Source organism: Gadus macrocephalus, chromosome 10, assembly GCF_031168955.1.
Source record: "Gadus macrocephalus chromosome 10, ASM3116895v1".
Lineage (NCBI taxonomy): Eukaryota > Metazoa > Chordata > Actinopteri > Gadiformes > Gadidae > Gadus > Gadus macrocephalus.
In genome coordinates, this window is record NC_082391.1 from 13,476,507 (window position 1) to 13,497,293 (window position 20,787).

At 48.9% G+C, this 20,787-nt stretch overlaps 2 protein-coding genes across 2 annotated transcripts in view; both read left to right on the top strand.

Annotated features, from left to right (window-relative positions):
• LOC132466520 (dedicator of cytokinesis protein 2-like) overlaps positions 1 to 20,787 on the top strand; it is an 84,733-nt gene that overhangs the window by 30,888 nt on the left and 33,058 nt on the right. The window contains 3 exon segments of the mRNA XM_060063772.1: positions 7,312 to 7,420; positions 8,882 to 8,952; positions 13,026 to 13,132. Of these exon segments, the coding sequence (XP_059919755.1) occupies positions 7,312 to 7,420; positions 8,882 to 8,952; positions 13,026 to 13,132 (287 nt within the window).
• Positions 13,143 to 18,410, top strand: LOC132465753 (LIM domain-containing protein A-like). Its single transcript, XM_060062509.1, has 2 exons — positions 13,143 to 17,216; positions 17,254 to 18,410. The coding sequence occupies exon 1, from the start codon at positions 15,218 to 15,220 to the stop codon at positions 16,208 to 16,210; it is 993 nt and encodes a 330-aa protein (XP_059918492.1). The 5' UTR covers positions 13,143 to 15,217; the 3' UTR covers positions 16,211 to 17,216; positions 17,254 to 18,410.

A 20,787-nucleotide genomic window follows, 5' to 3' on the forward strand; every position in this document is an offset into this window, starting at 1 on the left:
CGTTAGAGCCAGCCTCTTCACCCCTCCTCCTCCAGGGGAGGGTCTTTTCTCCAGGAGAGTGGGTAATGCCTCCAACGCACGCACATGCTGCCGCCGGGCAGCGACGGGCATTAATACTTGATCAAATGCAGCGGCGGGTGATTTATTGGCTTGTCAAAGTGGCTCTGTGCTCGTGTAACAAGGGTTTATGAGGAGGCCTTAAGGACACGTGTTCCCTGAGAGTCATCGTGGGCCACTTTGTTGACGACTTTCGTACCACAATAGGTTTTAGTTTCCTGTAACTTTTCTTTTACTTGGACCAAATTCTTGCTCTGTCCCTTTGTCTCTCTTTGTCTTTGTTCTCAAATTTCATATGTTCTCGGTTTTCGTCCCCTTTTTTTCTTTTAAACTGTTTCTTTCATGGCAGTCGGAGCTATTCAAGCTTTGATTGGTAGAATATATGTCGCTCTCTCTCAGTCTCGGTCTCTGTCTCTGTCTCTGTCTCTGTCTCTGTCTCTGTCTCTGTCTCTCTCTCTCTCTCTCTCTCTCTGTCTCTGTCTCTGTCTCTGTCTCTGTCTCTCTCTCTCTCTCTCTCTCTCTCTCTCTCTCTCTCTCTCTCTCTCTCTCTCTCTCTCTCTCTCTCTCTCTCTCTCTAAATTGTTCCTCCTCCTCTCTCTTAAGCCACTTGTCTCATCTGTATTTCATTTCTCCCACATGCCAAACTTCCCTTTCTGTCAGTCTTGTCAGGCTAATAACTTTTGTGCTAGCATGACTGTGATTGGCAAGACAACCAGAACTACTTTAGCCTCGGCAGCATTGTTTCAGTCATACAGGATTCTTGCTAGCATTCTAATGGGACCTTCTGGGATGCTCACAGTCACTTGACTTCACTAGGCCCTGATGTTGATGCACTATACGCCCTATGAATAATGCTAGGATACTGTACCGCTAGCTGGTACTTGTATTGTACGCGTCTATTCTATTATATGCTGCACCGCATGAATACATGGATGAGCTTCCCGTCTTCTGAGGCTATTAAGACACTGCCTTCCTTTTAAACTTTGAAGTTTAGGGAAAGCAGTAGTTTTTTCTAACTAATTTTAGGGTTGTTGGCTCAAGAGACTGGTGTGTGTGATTTTGGTGTTGTCAGCAAAAGAAACCTCAGACCTTTAAAGGTTAGGAAACACATCTGTTCAGGAAATGGACAGGGCAGAGGTAATGTGGAGGTTAGTGAGTAGATCCTTCACCCACCCTGTCCTATAAAGTGGTCCTTCATTGTTTCTGCAGAAATCGAAAGGGGAAACCATTCATTATATAGAAATTACAATATTGAAATGTCAGTGTAGGCGTGTTGATAGCAGCATGGAACACGTCGTGCATGTGGACTGGACATCACTGGTCTGTGGTAGGACGCTGCCGAGAGAGGCCTTCTGAGACGATAATAACCTTCATCGGTTTAATCCCTTTCCCCATCTCTTTAATCCCATTCCTTTGTTGCCCCTCTGGTTTCTGTCTTTTGTCTTTACTTACTGTTCTGTATCTGCTTTAATCTGTTGTGCTTCACATGCACATTGGCTTTGATGTGTTCAATGACGGAGCCTTATTGCATCCAGTAGTCCCGTAGTCATATTGCTTGCTTTACTGTTGGCCCCTCATTAATTCTTCTGATACACAAACAGCTGACCCATTCAGGAACCTTAGCATGTAGTATCACACACAGCATGAGCAATAACATGCACACACTAACATTGATCCTAACATACACTCACACGCACGCACACATACACGCACGCCCGCCCGCCCGCCCGCCCGCACGCACGCACGCACTAACGCACGCACTAACGCACGCACTAACGCACGCACGCACGCACGCACGCACGCACGCACGCACGCACGCACGCACGCACGCACACACTAGTGCAAAGGCAGTGCGCGCATAGTTAGACGGGTAGGTAGGTAGACGGACTGGTAGACCAACCAATCATTTTTTTCTGGTTGGAGGAAATGATTGGACGGGCTCCGACAGCCACAGATACTACCTTGTTTCCATTTTCTTTCCAAGAGAATTTCAACAAATATGACAAACATGCTTTTAAAATAAATGCCCTAGCCTAGCTTTAATGTGCACTCCTAGAATTGTCATTTTCTGGGTAATTCTATAGAGTTATATATGACTGTATAATAAATTCATTGAAATGCATTCACAATAACATTGTAGAGATGGCTCTCGTGTCAGCGTCAGCCGTAGCGGCTGCCACAGCCAAAGGGAACGTCGACAGCCCAGTAATAGCCACACGGTCCATCGGACGAGGCAGCACTCGCTACTCGGCCACAGCCCATTGGGCAGCGATCAAGCCAGCCGGATCATTAGCCCTGAACGACACTAAGAGCACCTCTCCTGTGCTGAAAAGCTCCTCGACAGGGTACTGGAGCAAGCGCCACTGATGAGGCGCTCACACCCACCCACCGCCTGCTCCACCTGTATGGGAGGCAATCGGAGGAGTGCCTACATGCAGCTCCACCGCCGCTGAAGTGATTGCTCATTGTGCGTTCATATTTGTACACAAATTGTCAAGGGTTGTTTTTTAACTCTGGATCTTAGTAATGGATTGACTCAGGAAGTGAAGATGCCTTAAAATCAAGACGCAGGATGAGAATACTCAGCCTCAGCCGAGTGGGGTACACCACCAGGGGGGTCCTGCTGATAGTAAACACTTAATCTGGGATCCAGCAGCTCATTTCTAAGCACCATCATGGGGAGAGTGAACAGAGCCTAGGCCGGAAACCAAAAGCCAAAACGACCAGAGAACTGCCTTGATTCCTGTTTCAATACAGACGTGTTCTATCGAAGAAAACAAATTGTATTAATCTGAATTAGAGTATTTCTGTGTTGGTTTGAAACCTTTAGGGACCCTTTTTTTAACAGTTTACTACTGCTGGCCGAGTTTGTGTTTGCCAATCACGAGATAACGCATCCCCGCCTGCAGCGACATGATTGGTCGAAAAACAAAAAGATTCCGGGTTCGACCCCCAATGTCCACACATGCCTGCATGTAGCATCCTGCCCTCACCCCTACCTGGCCTTTAACGCCCCCAACTCATTGCAAGTCGCCTTGGATACGTCTTCTAAAGAAATGATGCCATGGGAGCCTTTCCTAGTCCACACAAATGCACATACAGTATGTCTGGTAGCGTAGAGAGGGAATGAAAACAGTAAGGTTCATCCATCGGTCATCTCCAGCCCTTGTTACAGCGCCACTCAGCTGGATTAAGGCAGCTTGATGCAGACTTTGGCATGGTGTATATATGGTAATGAGCACTCTTGTCAGATCGGCTTTATCTGTACTCAGAAGTACATTTAGGGCGCGAGCATCTGTGCTATTTAATTTACTATCTCGACACATCTTTGTGGCAGATGTTAAAGTAGTGGACGCCAGGTCAAAAAGTCATGGCAGGAAGTCAACGACCCCAGAGCCCCAACACACATAAACACACACTCTCACACACAAACACACACTCTCTCACTCACACACACTCACTCACTCACTCACTCACTCACTCACTCACTCACTCACTCACTCACTCACTCACTCACTCACTCACTCACTCACTCACTCACAAACACACACACACACACACACACACACACACACACACACACACACACACACACACACACACACACACACACACACACACACACACACACAAGGCCGATGGATTATGCGGTACAAGGCCGCTATAATTGTACTCTGTAAAGACTCTTTTGAAAATACGACTGTGTGTCACCGCCTGATCCCGCCTACAACATGCTAAATATCCTGTGTGCCACGCTCTAATCCTTCCCCCCGAGCACTCATTACTTCTAGTGTAATTAACAGCTGTTCCGCCCAGACTGAATCAGTGGAAAAGACAACGGAGGAGGGCTGGGAGATGAGAGGAAATACAACCAGGGATGGGAGGCACAGACAAATATAAAGGGTATTCTACAGCAAAGAGACAGAGAGAGGTATTAGTTGGAGCAGCTTTATTCCCTTTAGAGATTTTGTATTATACTGCTTTTCGCCGTGATGAGAAGTGATACAGAATAGGGAATTATTTCACCATGGTAGCTAACTAAACACTTTGACTGCAGTCTTTTAAGCCGTTTGATTCGTCTTCTGAAAGCTTACTTGAACCTGCCATTAGAGGATATTTTCAAACACCCTTGAAGGATGAAAAAAGTTTTTATAGTTAATTATCCATCCATGTGACATCTGGAGCTTATGTAGAAGGGAAGCTGACACCTAATTGTAGTAGAGATAACAGAGCCTAATTAAATACCTAAACATAATTCCGTGGGTAGCTTCAGCTTCCCCAAGACAAAGTTAATACAGTCAGAGCCTGTTTAACTGTCTTATCTGAGATGGATATCTCTTGTAGCACGGGACCAGCTTCGCATAGATTCTTTTTAGATTTGATTGGATCTTTGAAATGTAAACAAGCAACATTCTAGTCAGCTGTGTGCTAGGCTAGATGCTAGCCGGGTACAGGCTTCGTGCATGGTTTATTATGTACTTTGCATGCAAACGTGTAAACTCGCTCTCCCAGACAAACTTTGGAACCGCACACTGTGAAAGGTCAGCGGTGGTGTGTGTGCGTGTGTCTGGGGAGCAGGTGGATGATAAGGGGTGGTGTAATGGTGGCAACGCGGTCACAGTGCTCTGCCAAGGTGCTCCAGGGACCCGTGTGTGATTGGCTGGTTGGATGGGGATCCTGTTTGTGTAGAATTACCATGTGATTTCCCCTGGGGGGTCAGACACGTCATCGTGCAATCTACATCTTATTTTCCCTTGGAATACCCCTCAGCCAGCAGATGTTCAACCTGGACTTGTTTGTGGTGGTTAAAGATGAATGATGATGGATAACACCAGCCCATTGCCCTTCCATTTTAGCACTCTGCAGACTAAGTATTCGTTTAGCACAAACTTTTTCCAAAGCGAGTCTGCGGCGGTGAATTCAGATCACTTTCCTGCCCTCCTTCCTTCAATACAAGATACCCGACTCAACAAATACGTACCCTACAAACTCTGATAACTGGGTTGCAACCCTGTTTTCATTTTAAATCTTGTTCAGCCTCCCTTGTCTTTCCTTCATGGATAATTGTGAGCACGCTACATGACCCACCTCACTGGTTAACCATGCACCGGTGTGCCTGGTTAGACCTCAGCGGGCTGTACCAAGTGGAGCTGAATGGAGGGGGGCTCTGGCATGGACTCTGTTAAATTAAGATGCTTCTGAATGTTTATGGGTAAATTATTGATTGCAAAACGTGTAATGTACACACGCTGCATTAGCGTCGTAATGATGGGACCAACAGATATGTTGAGCTTAGGAGAAGAACGTTCTGAATACATTCAGGCACCCTTAAACATTAGGAATGGTGCAGGTGAATTTGTGTTTTGGGAGAGAGCTTCATTTATGTAGGGCATATTTGGCAGAGGTAAAGGCTGCTGGTTTATTTTGCCCTGTAAATGGTTGAAGTGGTTTCCATCAAATCCTGCCCTTTGTGGGCTTAATCCTTGAACTGTGTTCTTGTTTTGTCTACCCTCCACACCTGTACAAAATGATTGCTACCATCCCACCACTAGGGCCTAAAGGCTCGATTCCACCGGACGCGTTACGGCAACGTTACGGCAGCGGCACATCTTGGCCGCGTCACCGCAGCAGATAGGTTCCACTCTAATCAATGAGACCATTTCCACAGGGCGCGGCTGCGGAACGTCTCAGCAACGTCCCAGGAGCGGCTCGCCGTGCCGCAGCGCTATCATTCCGTAGCATTTCTATTTTTGCCGCAAGCCGTTACTGAACCGCGTCAATTTCAACAGAGCAGATCGATTAGGGCAGGAAGTGAAAAAGTAAAAGCCATAGGGCATTCCGGTCAATTTTCAAAATAAAACACAATAAATAAAACACCAACATTATTACGTCATGACCGGTGGCACCAGGTCAGCAGTCAATCAATCAAAGGGTCTCAAATCATCCTTTTTCTAAGAACAATGTCAGAAAGGACAAAGCCTGGCATTTAATTGCAGTAGTTTTTGGAGTGGAAGGTGAGTACATTAGGTTTAGGATTATCGCGGGATCTCGTGATCTCGCGATCTCGCGGGAATACGGCTGGCTCGCAAGGCAGCGTTGCGCTGCCGTAACGCGCCCGGTGGAAATGCAAGCAGGGCAAAGTCGCGGCCAAGACGTGCCGCAGCCGTGCCGCAGCCGTAACGTTGCCGTAACGCGTCCGGTGGAATCCCCGGGTAACCGCATGCCCTTCCATACGCCTTCTCCTCTCCTCTCTGTTCTCCCTCATCTATTAAACATCTCTGTGTCTTCTCCCCACTTTCAAGTCCCCTCCCCGCGTTCTGTTCCCACCTCAGGTGCGCCTCAAACTCTGTCCCTCACCCCAGCGATGCGTCTCTCTCCCTCCTTCTCACCCTTCTCCCGGTCCCACCAGATCACACTTGTTTGTCTTTGTGCCTCGGTGCCACGCACGCACGCACGCACGCACGCACGCACGCACGCACGCACGCACGCACGCACGCACGCACGCACGCACGCACGCACGCACGCACGCACGCACGCACGCACGCACGCACGCACGCACGCACGCACGCACGCACGCACGCACGCACGCACGCACGCACGCACGCACGCACGCACGCACGCACGCACGCACGCACGCACGCACGCACGCACGCACGCACGCACTCACGCACGCACCTTCTTAACTGTTCCCACTGCAACACTCCTACCGTCTCTTCTTTCATCTCCCCCCCTCTCTCTCTCTCTCTCTCTCCTACACCCAATCAAAAATGCTGAAATACTCGGCTGTCTTCCATCTATTCTGTCTTGATCTCAGCCTCCCGGTCCTTCACACCCCTCCCTCCTCCCTCCTCTCTCTCTCTCTCTCTCTCTCTCTCTCGCTGTCTGAGCGGGATTCTTCTGAAGTCAAGGGCTAATGTAAACGTGTCCTGTGACTTAAGAGGGAGTGTGCTTGTGTGTGTGTGTGTGTGTGTGTGTGTGTTTATGTGTGCGTGTGCTTGTGTGTGTGCGTGTGTTAGTGCATATCTTTCAAAATCATTGTAATTTCCAATTTGTGACTTGGAGGTCAAAAAGCCTTCCCTTTCATGCGACGCAGACCAGAAGAACTGCAGCAGAAAATCAAAGAAGGAAAAGAAGATCAGTATTGACTTCAATTGGTTCCGGGAAGCCGGGGAGTGTCTGTATTCTAAGCATGCTCTCTCTTCATTGATTGATTACATTTAGAATGAACTTTTTTCTCTCCCCCCCCCCCCACAGGCTCTACGAAGGGAAGGAGCAAGAGGAGTTTGAGCAGTCTCTGAGGAGACTGTTTGAGTCCATAAACAGCTTGATGAGGACTGACTACACCACCACCCTGCTGTTGAGGGTAAAGAAACACCCCTCCCTCTCTGTCCCTTCTCCTGCTCCTCATCCATCTGTCTCCCCCTCTCCCTCTCTCCCTCCCCCTCGTCTTCCTGTCTGGGCCTGCCATGGTCCCTGTTGTCCCTGCGCCGCTTCCTTTAATGAATCCTTTTAATTTAATTTCCTTCACTTAATCTTTGAGATTAGTTGTTCGATGACCTAATCTCTTTACTTTTATCACGGAGCCACAATTTATTACCCCACGGCCTCCTTCGCACACACACACACACACACACACACACACACACACACACACACACACACACACACACACACACACACACACACACACACACGCGCGCGCACACACACACACACACACACACACACACACACACACACACACACACACACACACACACACACACACACACACACACACACACACACACACACACACACACACACACACACACACACACACACATTAATTCAAATCATGACTTTATTACTTTTTCTAAGTAGTATTGATTCTATCTAAGCATTAAATATGATAAAGATGTCAATCAAACTCCTTATACAATATAATACTTCATGACTGTGCCAGCCTGGAAAAGCAAATATAGACGTTTTTAAACAGCATTTAATCATAGCTAACAGCATGTTTTCCTTCATCAAATTGTGATGGATGATTAATATCAACATACACTTTTAATTATTCACAAATTTCTCTGGTAACCAGGGCCTTTAATTACCATGATCTGTATTCACTGAGTCCCTTTACATAAAAGGTGTTTGGCTGAATTATAATTCAAAATCCCAATAAAGTAGAAGAAAATATAATTAGCATACAAATTAAAGTACTGAACCTCGCTTTAATTTACCTCCACCTCTTGGTGCCAACAACCTGTTACTTCACCTCTAAACACCTGTCTCTCATGTATGTCTTTCTCTCTCTCTCTCTTTCTCTATCTCTGTCTCTGTCTCTATCTCTGTCTCTGTCTCTCTCGCTCTCTCTGTCTCTGTCTCTGTCTCTGTCTCTCTCTCTCTCTCTCTCTCTCTCTCTCTCTCTCTCTCTCTCTCTCTCTCTCTCTCTCCCCCTCTCTTTACCTGCCTTTCTCACACACTGTCTGAACAAGGACACACATGTATACAGAGAGGCAGGTAGCATGCACTCACTCGAGTCAGTCAGTCAGCCAGCCAGTCAAACAGTCAGTCAGTCACCCATTCAGTCAGACAGCCAGTCAGTCAGTCAGCAATTCAGCCAACCAGCCACACTCAGTCACACACAAATCCCAAAGTAAGCCTCTGACAGTGCTTCTGAGGGACAGATTTGACTTCGGAGCCTAATAGATGGAAATAGAACCTCAACTTTACTGACACTTCTATGACAATGATTTGCAGTAATATCAATGTGATGCCCCCCCCCCCCCTTTCTCCCTCTCTCTCTGTGTGCCTTGCCCTCTCACGCCCTCTGCCTCCACAGGTAGCCGCTCTGAAGTACCTCCCCACCGTCTTGCATGATGTTGAAAAGGTGTTTGATGCCACGCTCCTGAGGTGAGAAAACCGCAGACACCCTGCATGTCCACCTCCACCCCCCCCCCCCCCCCCCCCGTGCGGTGCAGTGGTGTCGTGTAGTGCGGTAGTGGCTCTGATCTCCGATGGGTGTAGTGGGAGGGCCCTCCCGTCGGCCCCACCAGCGGAGCCAATCCTTCCAGCTCTGTGAGGAAGGGTTGGAGGAGCCTCCCAGAATGCAATTCGGTTTGCATTGGAACCAAGGCTGGCAAAGTACAAAGCAGAAATGTTGTTGTATCAGAGTAATAAGTTGAAGGATTCCTCGAAGATTTTCTGCCTATTTTCACATCCTTTTGGGATGACATTGGTGAAATTGGTCCGGTATTGAACGAAAACACGGCAGCAGTAATCTGTGAAAGGGGCTTCAATGTAACCCTTCGGGGCAATAGCGGCCTGTCAATGGCTTTTAAAAGGTTTGTGTGCCTACTGAAAGGCTCATGTTGTTATTGTAAGTGCCTGACAACATAATGGAATGGATCCCTACAGAGACATACAACTTCTTTCTTTACCTCTCGCTTGATCCTGTCTTGTCTGACGTTGTGTCTAACTAAGTCTTTCTCAAGGAGATCTATGGCTATGAAGTTGTTGCATTGCAGTCGGAAATTTCCCTATTGGTGTTACAATCTCCACCCTTCTTCACCCAAATCTTTGAGATAACACTAAGCTAAGCTTTCTGCATTCCAACATCACCTCCTCTCTCCAACTCAACTTCCTTTCTAGGTTCCTGCCAGAACTTATCCCTCGCAAGACTTCAGTGCGATCAATGCTATGATGTAGTCTGCCCCTCGTAATAACAATCTGAGGCTGTCAGTGGCCAACACAAGCCCTTTTGGAGGACGTTGTTTGTCGCAGTGCCCAAAGGATTACATTGCAGCCAATTCAGCTGATTGAGTCTGCGGCATTGTCGCTCAATACTGGAGCAATTTCCAAAAATGTAGTCCGCATTAGTATACCGTGATGGAACAATAGGTCCCAGGTTGATATAAGCCCAAGGTTATTGTTTAATAACAAAAATGGGCATCGCTTGGAGTAGGTATTATTTAATTAGTAGCTCCTTTGTCGATCGTCGTGACACATTTGGGATTTTACAATGTTTGTAGACAGTAGACACGTTGAAGTGTGTCCTGTTTCCTGGTGTTTACTTTACCCCTCCGTTCCGGACGGAGAGACAGCTACATCAGGGAGGGCCTTCAGACGGAGTCGGAGGCCATTAAGAAAATTGGGACATGGCCTAAACCGCTCCCTCCTTTACACACACATGGATGCACACACCTACACACACACACACACAGACACACACACTCACTCTCTCTCTCTCTCTCTCTCTCTCTCTCTCTCTCTCTCTCTCTCTCTCACACACATAAGCGTGACAAATCCCATTTTAGATCTCCCTAAAACTCCTCTCTAGGAAGGCATCCAAGATGCTCCCTCCCACGATCTTCATTTAACCTCAATATAACCCGAGTCCTGAACACGCTTCCTCAAAGTGTACCGTCTCCACTGTACACCCCAGACACCGCCTGGAGTTTGGATCTTGCCAAAGGCCTTTTATGGGCTCCTCCTCCTCCACATTTCCCCGTCCTCAAACCATTTCAAAGCCATTTCAGGTTTCGTATTGCTGCAATGACCTTATTACGTGGTAATAACTTTGGGGGAAGATGTTAATTAGTGTTTGTGTCCGTCTTCCGTGGTTCAATTTCAAACAAATCTCGTTCTGGTTAAATGCTTCGTCACTTTCCCGCACGCTGTGTGCGTGTGCGTTTGTGTGTGCGTGATTGCGCGTGTGTCATCAGGTGTTTGTCCGGGTGTTAACACCGCTGTCACAGAGGTGCTGGCTGTGTGGCAGATGAGCACGCACACACACACACACACACACACACACACACACACACACACACACACACACACACACACACACACACACACACACACACACACACACACACACACACACACACACAGAGGGTTTGTAAAGGGCGACGAGGGGGTGTTACTTTCTGTCAGCATCGTTTCTCAGACAGATTGTGTTCATTTCATGGCTCAGTCTTTATTGCGCTCTTGAAAAAAATAAATACGATGAAGTCTCTCACACACACACACACACGCACACACAGGCACACACACAGCTGTGTTATCAGAGTCCTCCGGGCCGAAACACGGCACAAGGTTGAGATCAGCCTGGCTGATCACAGTTGCCTCGGGTGTCTTTTCCAGGAACCGGCCGTGTGAATTTTGATCACACAACGCAAAGGTAGACTTCAAAGCCCCGTCTAGGCTCCTGCACTCACATCTGTACCTAAAGTGAGGAGCTGCACAGCGGGCAGAGAGAGTGTGTGTGTGTGTGTGTGTGTGTGTGTGTGTGTGTGTGTGTGTGTGTGTGTGTGTGTGTGTGTGTGTGTGTGTGTGTGTGTGTGTGTGTGTGTGTGTGTGAGTGTGTGTCTTCAGTGCAGTACAAGGGAATGCATTGTCAGAGTCACTTTTGGAGGCACTTTGGGTTTTTCTCTGCGTGTTTCTGTGTCTTCTGCGTGTGTGTGTGTGTGTGTCTTCTCCGCGTGTATGTTTCTCCTCTGTGTGTTTGTGTGTGTGTCCTCTGTGTGTGTGTCTCCTCTGTGTGTGTGTGTGTGTGTGTGTGTGTGCTCTGCGTGTGTGTGTGTGTCCTCTGTGTGTCCGCAGCTCGGCGTTTTAATGAGACTGTCTCTTATAATTAGTGGCTCTGATTAGCGCAGCCCGGTGTCCCCATGTCAACATGTGCCCTGCCTTCCGCCGCTAGGATGTTCTCGCAGTTTAATACAACACACACACACACACACACACACACACACACACACACACACACACACACACACACACACACACACACACACACACACACACACACACACACCTCTGCACACGCAATCACACACTATAATATAATACAATACAATGACAGAAACCTGGTCCCAGGTTGAAAAATCCCAAAGTTACCATTTCATAACAAAATTGGGCATCGGTTGGAATATCGTAAGAGAAAAGTAATATTTCATTTGAAGCACCTTCACAAACTCACTCTAATTTCACCTGCCGGGCAGAACGGGAGTGGCGGGTTTCCTGGGTAAAGTACCCCCGTTTAGCGTAGTTCGTAAGCCGGTCGGTAAGAAGGGTTCAGAGGACACAGGAGGGGGGGGGGTCCGGGGGGCTTTGGGCTCCGTGCGCCCACTCCATTTCGTCAGTCACCCTGAATGGCAATGCTAATGGGTCCGTAATGGACCCGCTTAATTATCCCGATATTAAAAACCGTGGGCACAGGGAGGGCCCCCGGTGGGGGGTGGACGAGGAGGTGGGCAGGACCCAAACTCTCACCAGGCCCGCTCGGCTGACTGCCGGCGCGCTCCTTCAATTGCGCGTGTGCCGATGCTCCTCTCGTCCCCCTGATCAATCTGCGTTAGCCCTTTTATAAGAGCGTTTATGATGGGGAAAGTGCAGCAAAACACTCTTTCACACTTCTTTAGCACCTGGTGTGAAGGGTGCTTAGTTAAACAGTCCGGTTTAGGAGTTCTTCGTGGCGGGGGTCTTTCATTTCATTTAGTCTGAATGGGAGTACACTCCAGCTCCCCCCTAAGTGGTTTATCCGCGGGGTCTCGTGGAGTCAGGACGGGGGAATTGATTTTAGGAATGCTTGATGTCGATTTTAGGATTGCTTTCGAGTAAAGTTCTATCAAGAATGTTCTTTTCCATTACCCGCCTCTCATTCCTCTTAATTATCCCCGCTATCAAGTTCCAATATTTGATTCTTTTTTCTTGTTTCTCTTCTTCTCACTCTTGCTTTATAATCCGTTAGTAATTCCTTTGTTTCTGTCTGGTCGTTCGGCTATTTGTTGATTTGTTGTTCATTCTTTCTTATGTCCTTCCTTCCTTCCTTCCTCAAATCCTCACTTCCTTCTTTCCTTCCTCATATTCTCTCAGCCTTCACCTTTCAATGTCTCCATCGTCCCTGGTTCCCTGCTAACCCTCCTCCTCCTCTCCTCCCCTCTCCTCCCCTCTCCTCCCTCTTCTCCCTCTCCTCCCCTCTCCAGTCAGCTCCTGCACGACTTCTACACCTGCTTCTCCCCCGAGAAGCTCCAGAAGCAGAAGGTCATCTCCATGACGGAGATTGTCAGCAGCCGTCTCTTCCAGAAACAAGGTGTGTGCGACCTCATCCACAGGTCCCAGGGCGCTCCCCTGATGGGACGGCTCCTAAATGTCTTATCGAGACAATCACCTGCCATGTTTAATGTCAAGAAAAGTGGTTGTTGGGCGTTTGCCATCACGGTATATCAGCCGGGCTGCAGGCTGTTTAAAAAAGCAATGCAAAAGCAATCATAATCTGAATAGGTATTAAGAATGCCTTAAGTACGTCAGTGTGTGTACATGTGTGTATGCCCTGTGGGGAGGTATAGTTTAAACTCTGAGCAGGATTTAGCATTTGTATACTATGGCTAAACAAAATGTCGCTGATCAATAATTAACCAATATTCAAATATCACAGATAAATATTTAACCAGTATGCAAACAACCGTAATTACATCTATTACTTCCAGTGCAAGGTATTGGAGGTCTGCTGTAATTCCTTATTCACACTTACAGCAAATCAGACACTCCCCCCACACCACAATCAGCGTAATGGAGCTTGGTCGTCCAGCCTGTTATTACAGTCAGAGCAGAGTAGAGAGCTGCTAATGAGCTCAGCTTCCCCTCCAAATCGCTCCGTGCCTTTAATCCTTCCAAAGTCTTTTGACGTTGTACTTCACCACCTCTGGTGATTGGAAGAGTTCACAGCTCAGATGCCATCACCCACAGCAGATGCATCTCACCAAAATCAAGGTCAAAATCCGTCGGTTGGTTCGGATCTGAGAGATGTCAATTGTCTTGTACGCCCTGCCCCAACCCACCTCCAATCCTGCCCCAAACAAGCCAGACGCAATTACTATTCTGCTTGAAGATGTGTTTGAAAAAACATTCAAAATAGTAAGTGTCATGATTGAACTAAGTTACTCCGAGGAAGATGGCCGTCCCCGGCCCTTTGTGTTGGACGTGGCGTGTCGCTACACACTGGGGCTCATTAATGAGGTAACCAGGCGCTGGCCATCACTCAACTCAACCATAATACGGGGGCTTAATGAGCTTGCAGTGGGCGATCAAATAGGGATGACAGTGCAGATACGGTGGGTTTCTGGTTCTCCTGGACCGCGCTACGACAGCCCGTTAACCAGTCTCCGCGGTGCTTACTGGGCCCATAGACAAAGGCACTCACTCTTTCTCCATAATGGATGTTATCATTCTCTCCCGGGCTGGTTCTCTCTCTGTCTTTCTCTCTCTCTCTCTCTCTCTCTCTCTCTCTCTCTCTCTCTCTCACTCCCACTCTCACTCTCACTCTCACTCTCACTCTCACTCTCACTCTCTCTATAACTATAACTATAACTCGATGGGAGCCTCCCTCCTGTAGTTTGTCGGCACTGCTGTGTTGTTAATACGGTTGGGGCCTTTGTATCAGTGCACATATACGTATACATATGCGTGAAGATGTATCTCCCGGTTGCGATGGCTGCGATTGAATTGTTCTTCAATTCGATTCAAAAACCTCTGTGCAACCTCACTGCATCGCAGATGATCCAATCAGGGGGTCCGTGGGAGCTTTACCCCCGCACCCTCGGTAGCAAAGGAACAGAAAGCCGGTCGGGTCAGGCGCGAGCCGATTGCCAGGCCAGGGCACAGCATCGATCGCCCGGGCTCAGGTGATTGGCCACCTGTCACAGAAGCCACAGAACCACTCTGTCTTGGCTAAGAAGGAGGAATGGAGGAGCGAGAAGTGCAGCGGGCCGGTAATCACAGAGAGAGGCGAGGAGGTGGGGGCAGGAAGGCCAAAAATCAGGAGATCGGGGGGGGCGAGGGAAGGGCGGGCTAAGAGTGTGAAGATATGGGCCGTTGTTTCAGAGGAAATCATTTGCTGTGTCTACTCCCCAGGGGAAAGCTGTAGTGTCTCCATGATGGAAGTCTGTGAACTCGTTCCACAAAACAGAGTAGCTCCCTCAGTAAAACAAGACTTTTCCATCAGCCCACCTGTACTTGTGACTTGATCACTCCTGTGTCTCCTGTTGATATCGATATATACCCTATTAGAGTTGTGAGAGGGAACGGAACGGAAGGACAGAGCCGCTGTGATGAAAGGGGACGGGGGGGGAGGGAGTGGGAGTGAGAGAGAGATGACACGACGGTTAGTAAAGGAGACATGGTGGACGAGATGGGGCAGGGAGTGATGAGTAATCGGGGCTGGCGAAAGGCGCGGGGCGGCTGGGCAACGGGCTACAAGGGATTTACGGGGAAGGCGGACATAAATGGAGACCCGATGAGCGATGGCCCTGGTGATGTAACAGAGCTTCTCCCAAAGAGCTTTTCAAAAAGCCTATTTTTCTCGAGGAGGCGAGGAGGCAGTAAGGGGCTAGGTGAAAGGAGGAGAGACACGGAGCGTATGTCCGAGCCGGATGGTCAAATTGTTTCCATGCTCAAATCTGTCTGTGCACGAACAACAACAACTCACGACCACAGCCCTTCGGCAAACTGCAGTGGTCAGCAACTCTGTGCCGGCAACATCTTGTATTTCACACACACGCGTGCGCACACACACACACACACACACAAATCCTCACTTTGGCATTCATCTCTCTCCATTCCCCCTCCGCACACACACACATGCACACGCACACACACACACATATCCATTATCTGTCGTCAATTTCTCTCCCATACCCTTACACACACACAGACAAACACACACCGACACCAACACACACGTCCACACACACAATACACACACACATGCACAGACACGCATCCGTTCTCGGTTGTCAATTTCCCAACTTCCACCAGCCATACACGCACACACACCCACACACATACACACATATCAAGTGATCAATTCCTCTCCCATCCCTTTCCACACACACACACACACACACACACACACACACACACACACACACACACACACACACACACACACACACACACACACACACACACACACACACACACACACACACACACACACACACACACCCATTCTCTATCGCCAATTTTTCAACTTCCACCAGCCACAAACACACCCACACGCCTCCCGGACCACCCTTCTTCCAATTATTTGAGTATTCATTTATTTATCCAACCACCCATTCCACTTCAAGCCCCAGCAGGCCAAATGAGGGCTGACACCGGGTGTAATTGAGATTCATCTTAGCATCAGGATGCTAATCAGAGCTTCCGCGTGAGCATGGGGGGTGCCTAGACCCTCCCATCCCCTCTGTCCTTTACTATCAGTTCACGGGTGGGGCTGAAATATGCAGGGGGGCTGAATTATGCATTTATAACTGCTAATGGCCCCCGGTGCCCTATCACTGAGCAGCATTCCATATTTAATACCTCATACCTGTGTGTGTGTGTGTGTGTGAGTGTGTGTGTGTGCGTGTGTGTGTGTGCCTGCATGGTTAAAAAAACTAAAAAAAACGTTGTTGATAAGAAACCGAACATCACAGCGGACCACTTGTCAATCTGCTCGCAACTCTGGAGAGATGAGTCAGAGTTGTGTGTGTTTGTGTTTGTGTGTTTGTTGGTGTCGGTGTCGATGTGTATGTTTGTGCAGGTTTCAAGGTCTCGCTAAGTTATGCATGTGTTTTGAGCAAGGATTTAAAGCGTTGGCAGTGTGAGTTGCTTTAACGCCGTGATTACGTTTCATTTTTTGGCTGGGGAGGTGAATTGTATTAATAAGTTATGTCTCGGAGGCATGTCGTCCATTATGGTATGCTGGTTGGTATATGGTTTTCTTTTTCGTATTTTCAATTATTTATTAACACTGATTATGCACAGGGGACCGTTGATATTGGACACAGCTTTAAGAAGATCAGGAGAGTTTAATCGGATCTACGAAACTCGTTGAGTGTGTGTGTGTGTGGGTGTGTGTGCGCGCGCGTGTGTGTGTCAGTGTGCATGGGCGTGTGTGAGTGTGAGTGCACGTGCGCGCCCATTGGCCAAGATTAGATAATAACATTCCAAATGCTACCACTTCATCGCTAACAGCTGATTGGGCAATGCACACTTTCCACATGAGTTTCTATGGCCTGGTGATAAAGTTTGTCAGTTTAGTGGACGATAAGTTAATGCATGACCTCAAATGACTGTGTGTGTGTGTGTGTGTGTGTGTGTGTGTGTGTGTGTGTGTGTGTGTGTGTGTGTGTGTGTGTGTGTTGATGTGTGCACGATGGCTTGGATCAGCATGTGCATTTTTCCTCGTAAGCAGCCGACACCACAGGCCATGGGTGCTTCCAAAACGTTCCCCTGATTTATACAGAATACGTTCCTGAGATTAAGGGTCCTGGCTGTACATACTTCAGTCTCTCCTTCTCTCTCTCTCTCTCTCTCCTCTCTCTCTCTCTCTCTCTCTCTCTCTCTCTCTCTCCTCTCTCTCTCCTCTCTCTCCTCTCCTCTCTCTCTCTCTCTCTCTCTCTCTCTCTCTCTCTCTCTCTCTCACACACTCTTGCTCTCGCTGTCTTTCCATCAGTCTATCTCTTTCAGTCTCTCTCTATCTGTCTCTCTATCCTCACTGCCTCTGTCTCTCCTCTCTCTCTCTCTCTCTCTCTCTCTCTCTCTCTCTCTCTCTCTCTCTCTCTCTCTCTCTCTCTCTCTCTCTCTCTCTCATCTAGACACACAATGCCATCATATGGGTAAATCTGGTCTTCAGACTGAATTACATTTACTCTGGAGCATTACGGCTCACTTTAGGCAAATTATTTTGCTGTCAGGCAATCACTGTGACATATTGAGATCATCAATTCTGATAGAGACGGATAGGTAGATAGAGATAGATAGAGAAAGATGTATAGAGAGAGAGAGAGAGAGAGACAGAGAGAGAGAGAGTTGGAGAGGGAGAGAATAAAACAAATACACACACAACAAGGGGCTCCGTTGTAGCAAGAGGCCAGGGGAAGACGTAACAGCTAATGGGCTTTAGGCTCACAGTCACACTGCTTCTATTCCATATCTTTATATCATCAGCCACCCCACTATTCTCAGGGTCAAGTCAGAACCATAATCTACTCCTTCTCTTACGATGAAGCTGGTCAAAGGGATAGGCTCCACACCAGACCTCCATCACCCCCCACCTCTCCGCTCAATACACCCCTGCGGTCCTTATCACAGCGGGGCCAAATCGCTCCGGCTCCCTTCTCCTCGGGTCCTCCCATCAACACTGCCCTCCCGCCGCGCTGGATGACATCACGCTGCAGAGAGGCGTTGCTGCATCTTAAACAGGCTCCCTGTCAACAGACCCTCCAGCCTGTAATGAAGACGGTGGGGGCAGCCGTCACGCTGCCCCATGGCACGGGCTAACAAGAGCTGACCTCCGCGCCGCTCCCCCACCGCCCGGCCTCAATGCGGGGGCTGGGCCCCCCCCCCCCCCCCCACACTATGTGGCCCCCACCCACTCCCTTTACCTTCCATTGCACCGACACCTGAAGGACTCCGGTCTTTTTGCGGACGGTGGTGACGGCAGTATCAACACACAGAAGCGGATCCGAATTTGGCTCCTCGGGTTGTGAGGGAGAACAGTGGCTGGGAGGGAGGGGGGCCGGCCCGGGGGGGGGGGGGGGGGGGGGGGGGGTTAGTGTTGCTCTCGTCAGCCCCCCGGGGTGCTGGCACTCCAAGGGTGTAGTGACATAACACACGCACGCCACTCTGTGATTAATGGGGCTGACTGATGGACTGAACGGCTATTATCCACTGAATTTAATCAGCAGTGAGTGGTCTCCGACCGAACCGACACCCCCCCCCCCCCCCCCCCCCCCCCCCCCCCCCCCCCGCCCCCGACCCCACATTTTTCTGAACTAATCAGCATTAGCGACAGGTGACTAAGGGGCTTCAGTCTCCTGCACTTCCGCGTGAGCTGGCACTGTCTCTGGACGGTGGGCCGAGTCCGAAACGCAAACGCTGTGAAGATGGAGTTAAGCAACCGAGGACTCTAACAGGGGAAAAAGAACACCCTTATAATGCATGGTCTGTTTTCACTAGAGGAAATGGCTCTATATACGTGTGTGTGTGTGTGTGTGTGTGTGTGTGTGTGTGTGTGTGTGTGTGTGTGTGTGTGTGTGTGTGTGTGTGTGTGTGTGTGTGTGTGTGTGTGTGTGTGTGTGTGTGTACGTTTTAGGAATACCTGGTCCATTAATATTGGTTCCTCCCAGAGGCTCTCGAATGAAGTGCTTGAGCTGTAATGCAGCAGCTGTCAACCTCGCTACTGCTGTGTCCATGTCTGTCACTATAGCCAGCAGGCACATACACACACATACACACACACACACACACACACACACACACACACACACACACACACACACACACACACACACACACACACCTTCACGCATACAAACAAACACAAACAGACACTGAGGAGTACCTGAAAACCTTGCATGCACACACAAACTCACCCAAACATTCCCACATACACCTGCGTACAAACACAAAAACACAAACATGCCCACACACACACACACACACACACACACACACACACACACACACACACACACACACACACACACACACACACACACACTTGCACCTCTGTCCTGCGTCCCTGTCCTGTCTGGGTCGGCCCTTCTCTCTGCTGTCAGCTGCGGTTTGCTCTAGCTCCGCCGTGTCCTTTGAAGCACTCCCTTCCGTCATGGACACACTGTCGTTGACCCATGTTCCAGATTGCTTTTATGTGTTCATCGGTTTGTTTATTTGACAGTGGGGGCCGAAGCGCCTCAGCTAGGCGACTGTTCGCTGATGTGAAAGATCCAGACCTAGCCAGTATTGAATTTCCATCCGCTGTCCCCCAGAGTTTGTATCTTGTCTTCACTTACCAACAACACCATGGGACCCATTATACTGCGTGTCTGTGTGTACGTGCGTGTGTGTGTGTGTGTGTGTGTGAGCATGCGTGTGTCCATGCATGGGTACCGGCAGCGTGACCTGTGAGTGACAGCAAAGAGCTAATCAGCGACGATCATGTTGGAGCGTCTTTCTGCTTGCCTACCCAAAAGTGCCATGTTCCGTTGCTATGGCGATGAAGGTTCAGCGGATTTTTGAAGGTTAATTGGAATCAGGGGCACACATGCACACACAGACAAACAGACACACACACAGACACACATGCACACACATTTTAGAAAAACAGCATTAGTTGTCATTCATTGTCGAGGCTGGTGCATTCTGGGAGATCGTGGCTTCGAGGAGGGTGAGGATGAATAACCAGATTGATGGTCGGATGGCTCTAATGGAGCACAGTGAATTGCAGTTTAAAGTATGGAAAATAAAGACTCCCATTGTGCTTGCCCTTGGGTCGGGCGGGCCGACCGAGACAAGACGGAAGGCGAGGACAAAGAAGTCACAAAGACTACACAAATTCCTCGTCGCATCTTCAAGCCGTCAACTCGTGAACGGCAAAGTCAAACTGTCCCCAGGAAGTCGCCTAACTATCGGAAGGCAACTTCCTGTGGACGCACACACGCACCATGTTTAATAAGTCTTTCCTGTGTGTGTGTGTGTGTGTGTGTGTGTGTGTGTGTGTGTGTGTGTGTGTGTGTGTGTGTGTGTGTGTGTGTGTGTGTGTGTGTGTGTGTGTGTGTGTGTGTGTGTGTGTGTGTGTGTGTGTGTGCGTGCGTGACCGTTCGTACTTGCATGAGAATCACCGTTAGCCCCCTCCCTATTGGCCAAGCTGTGAACAGGTGTGGCTCTTGGGCATTAGTTTACATGGAGGCAGTCACTTCA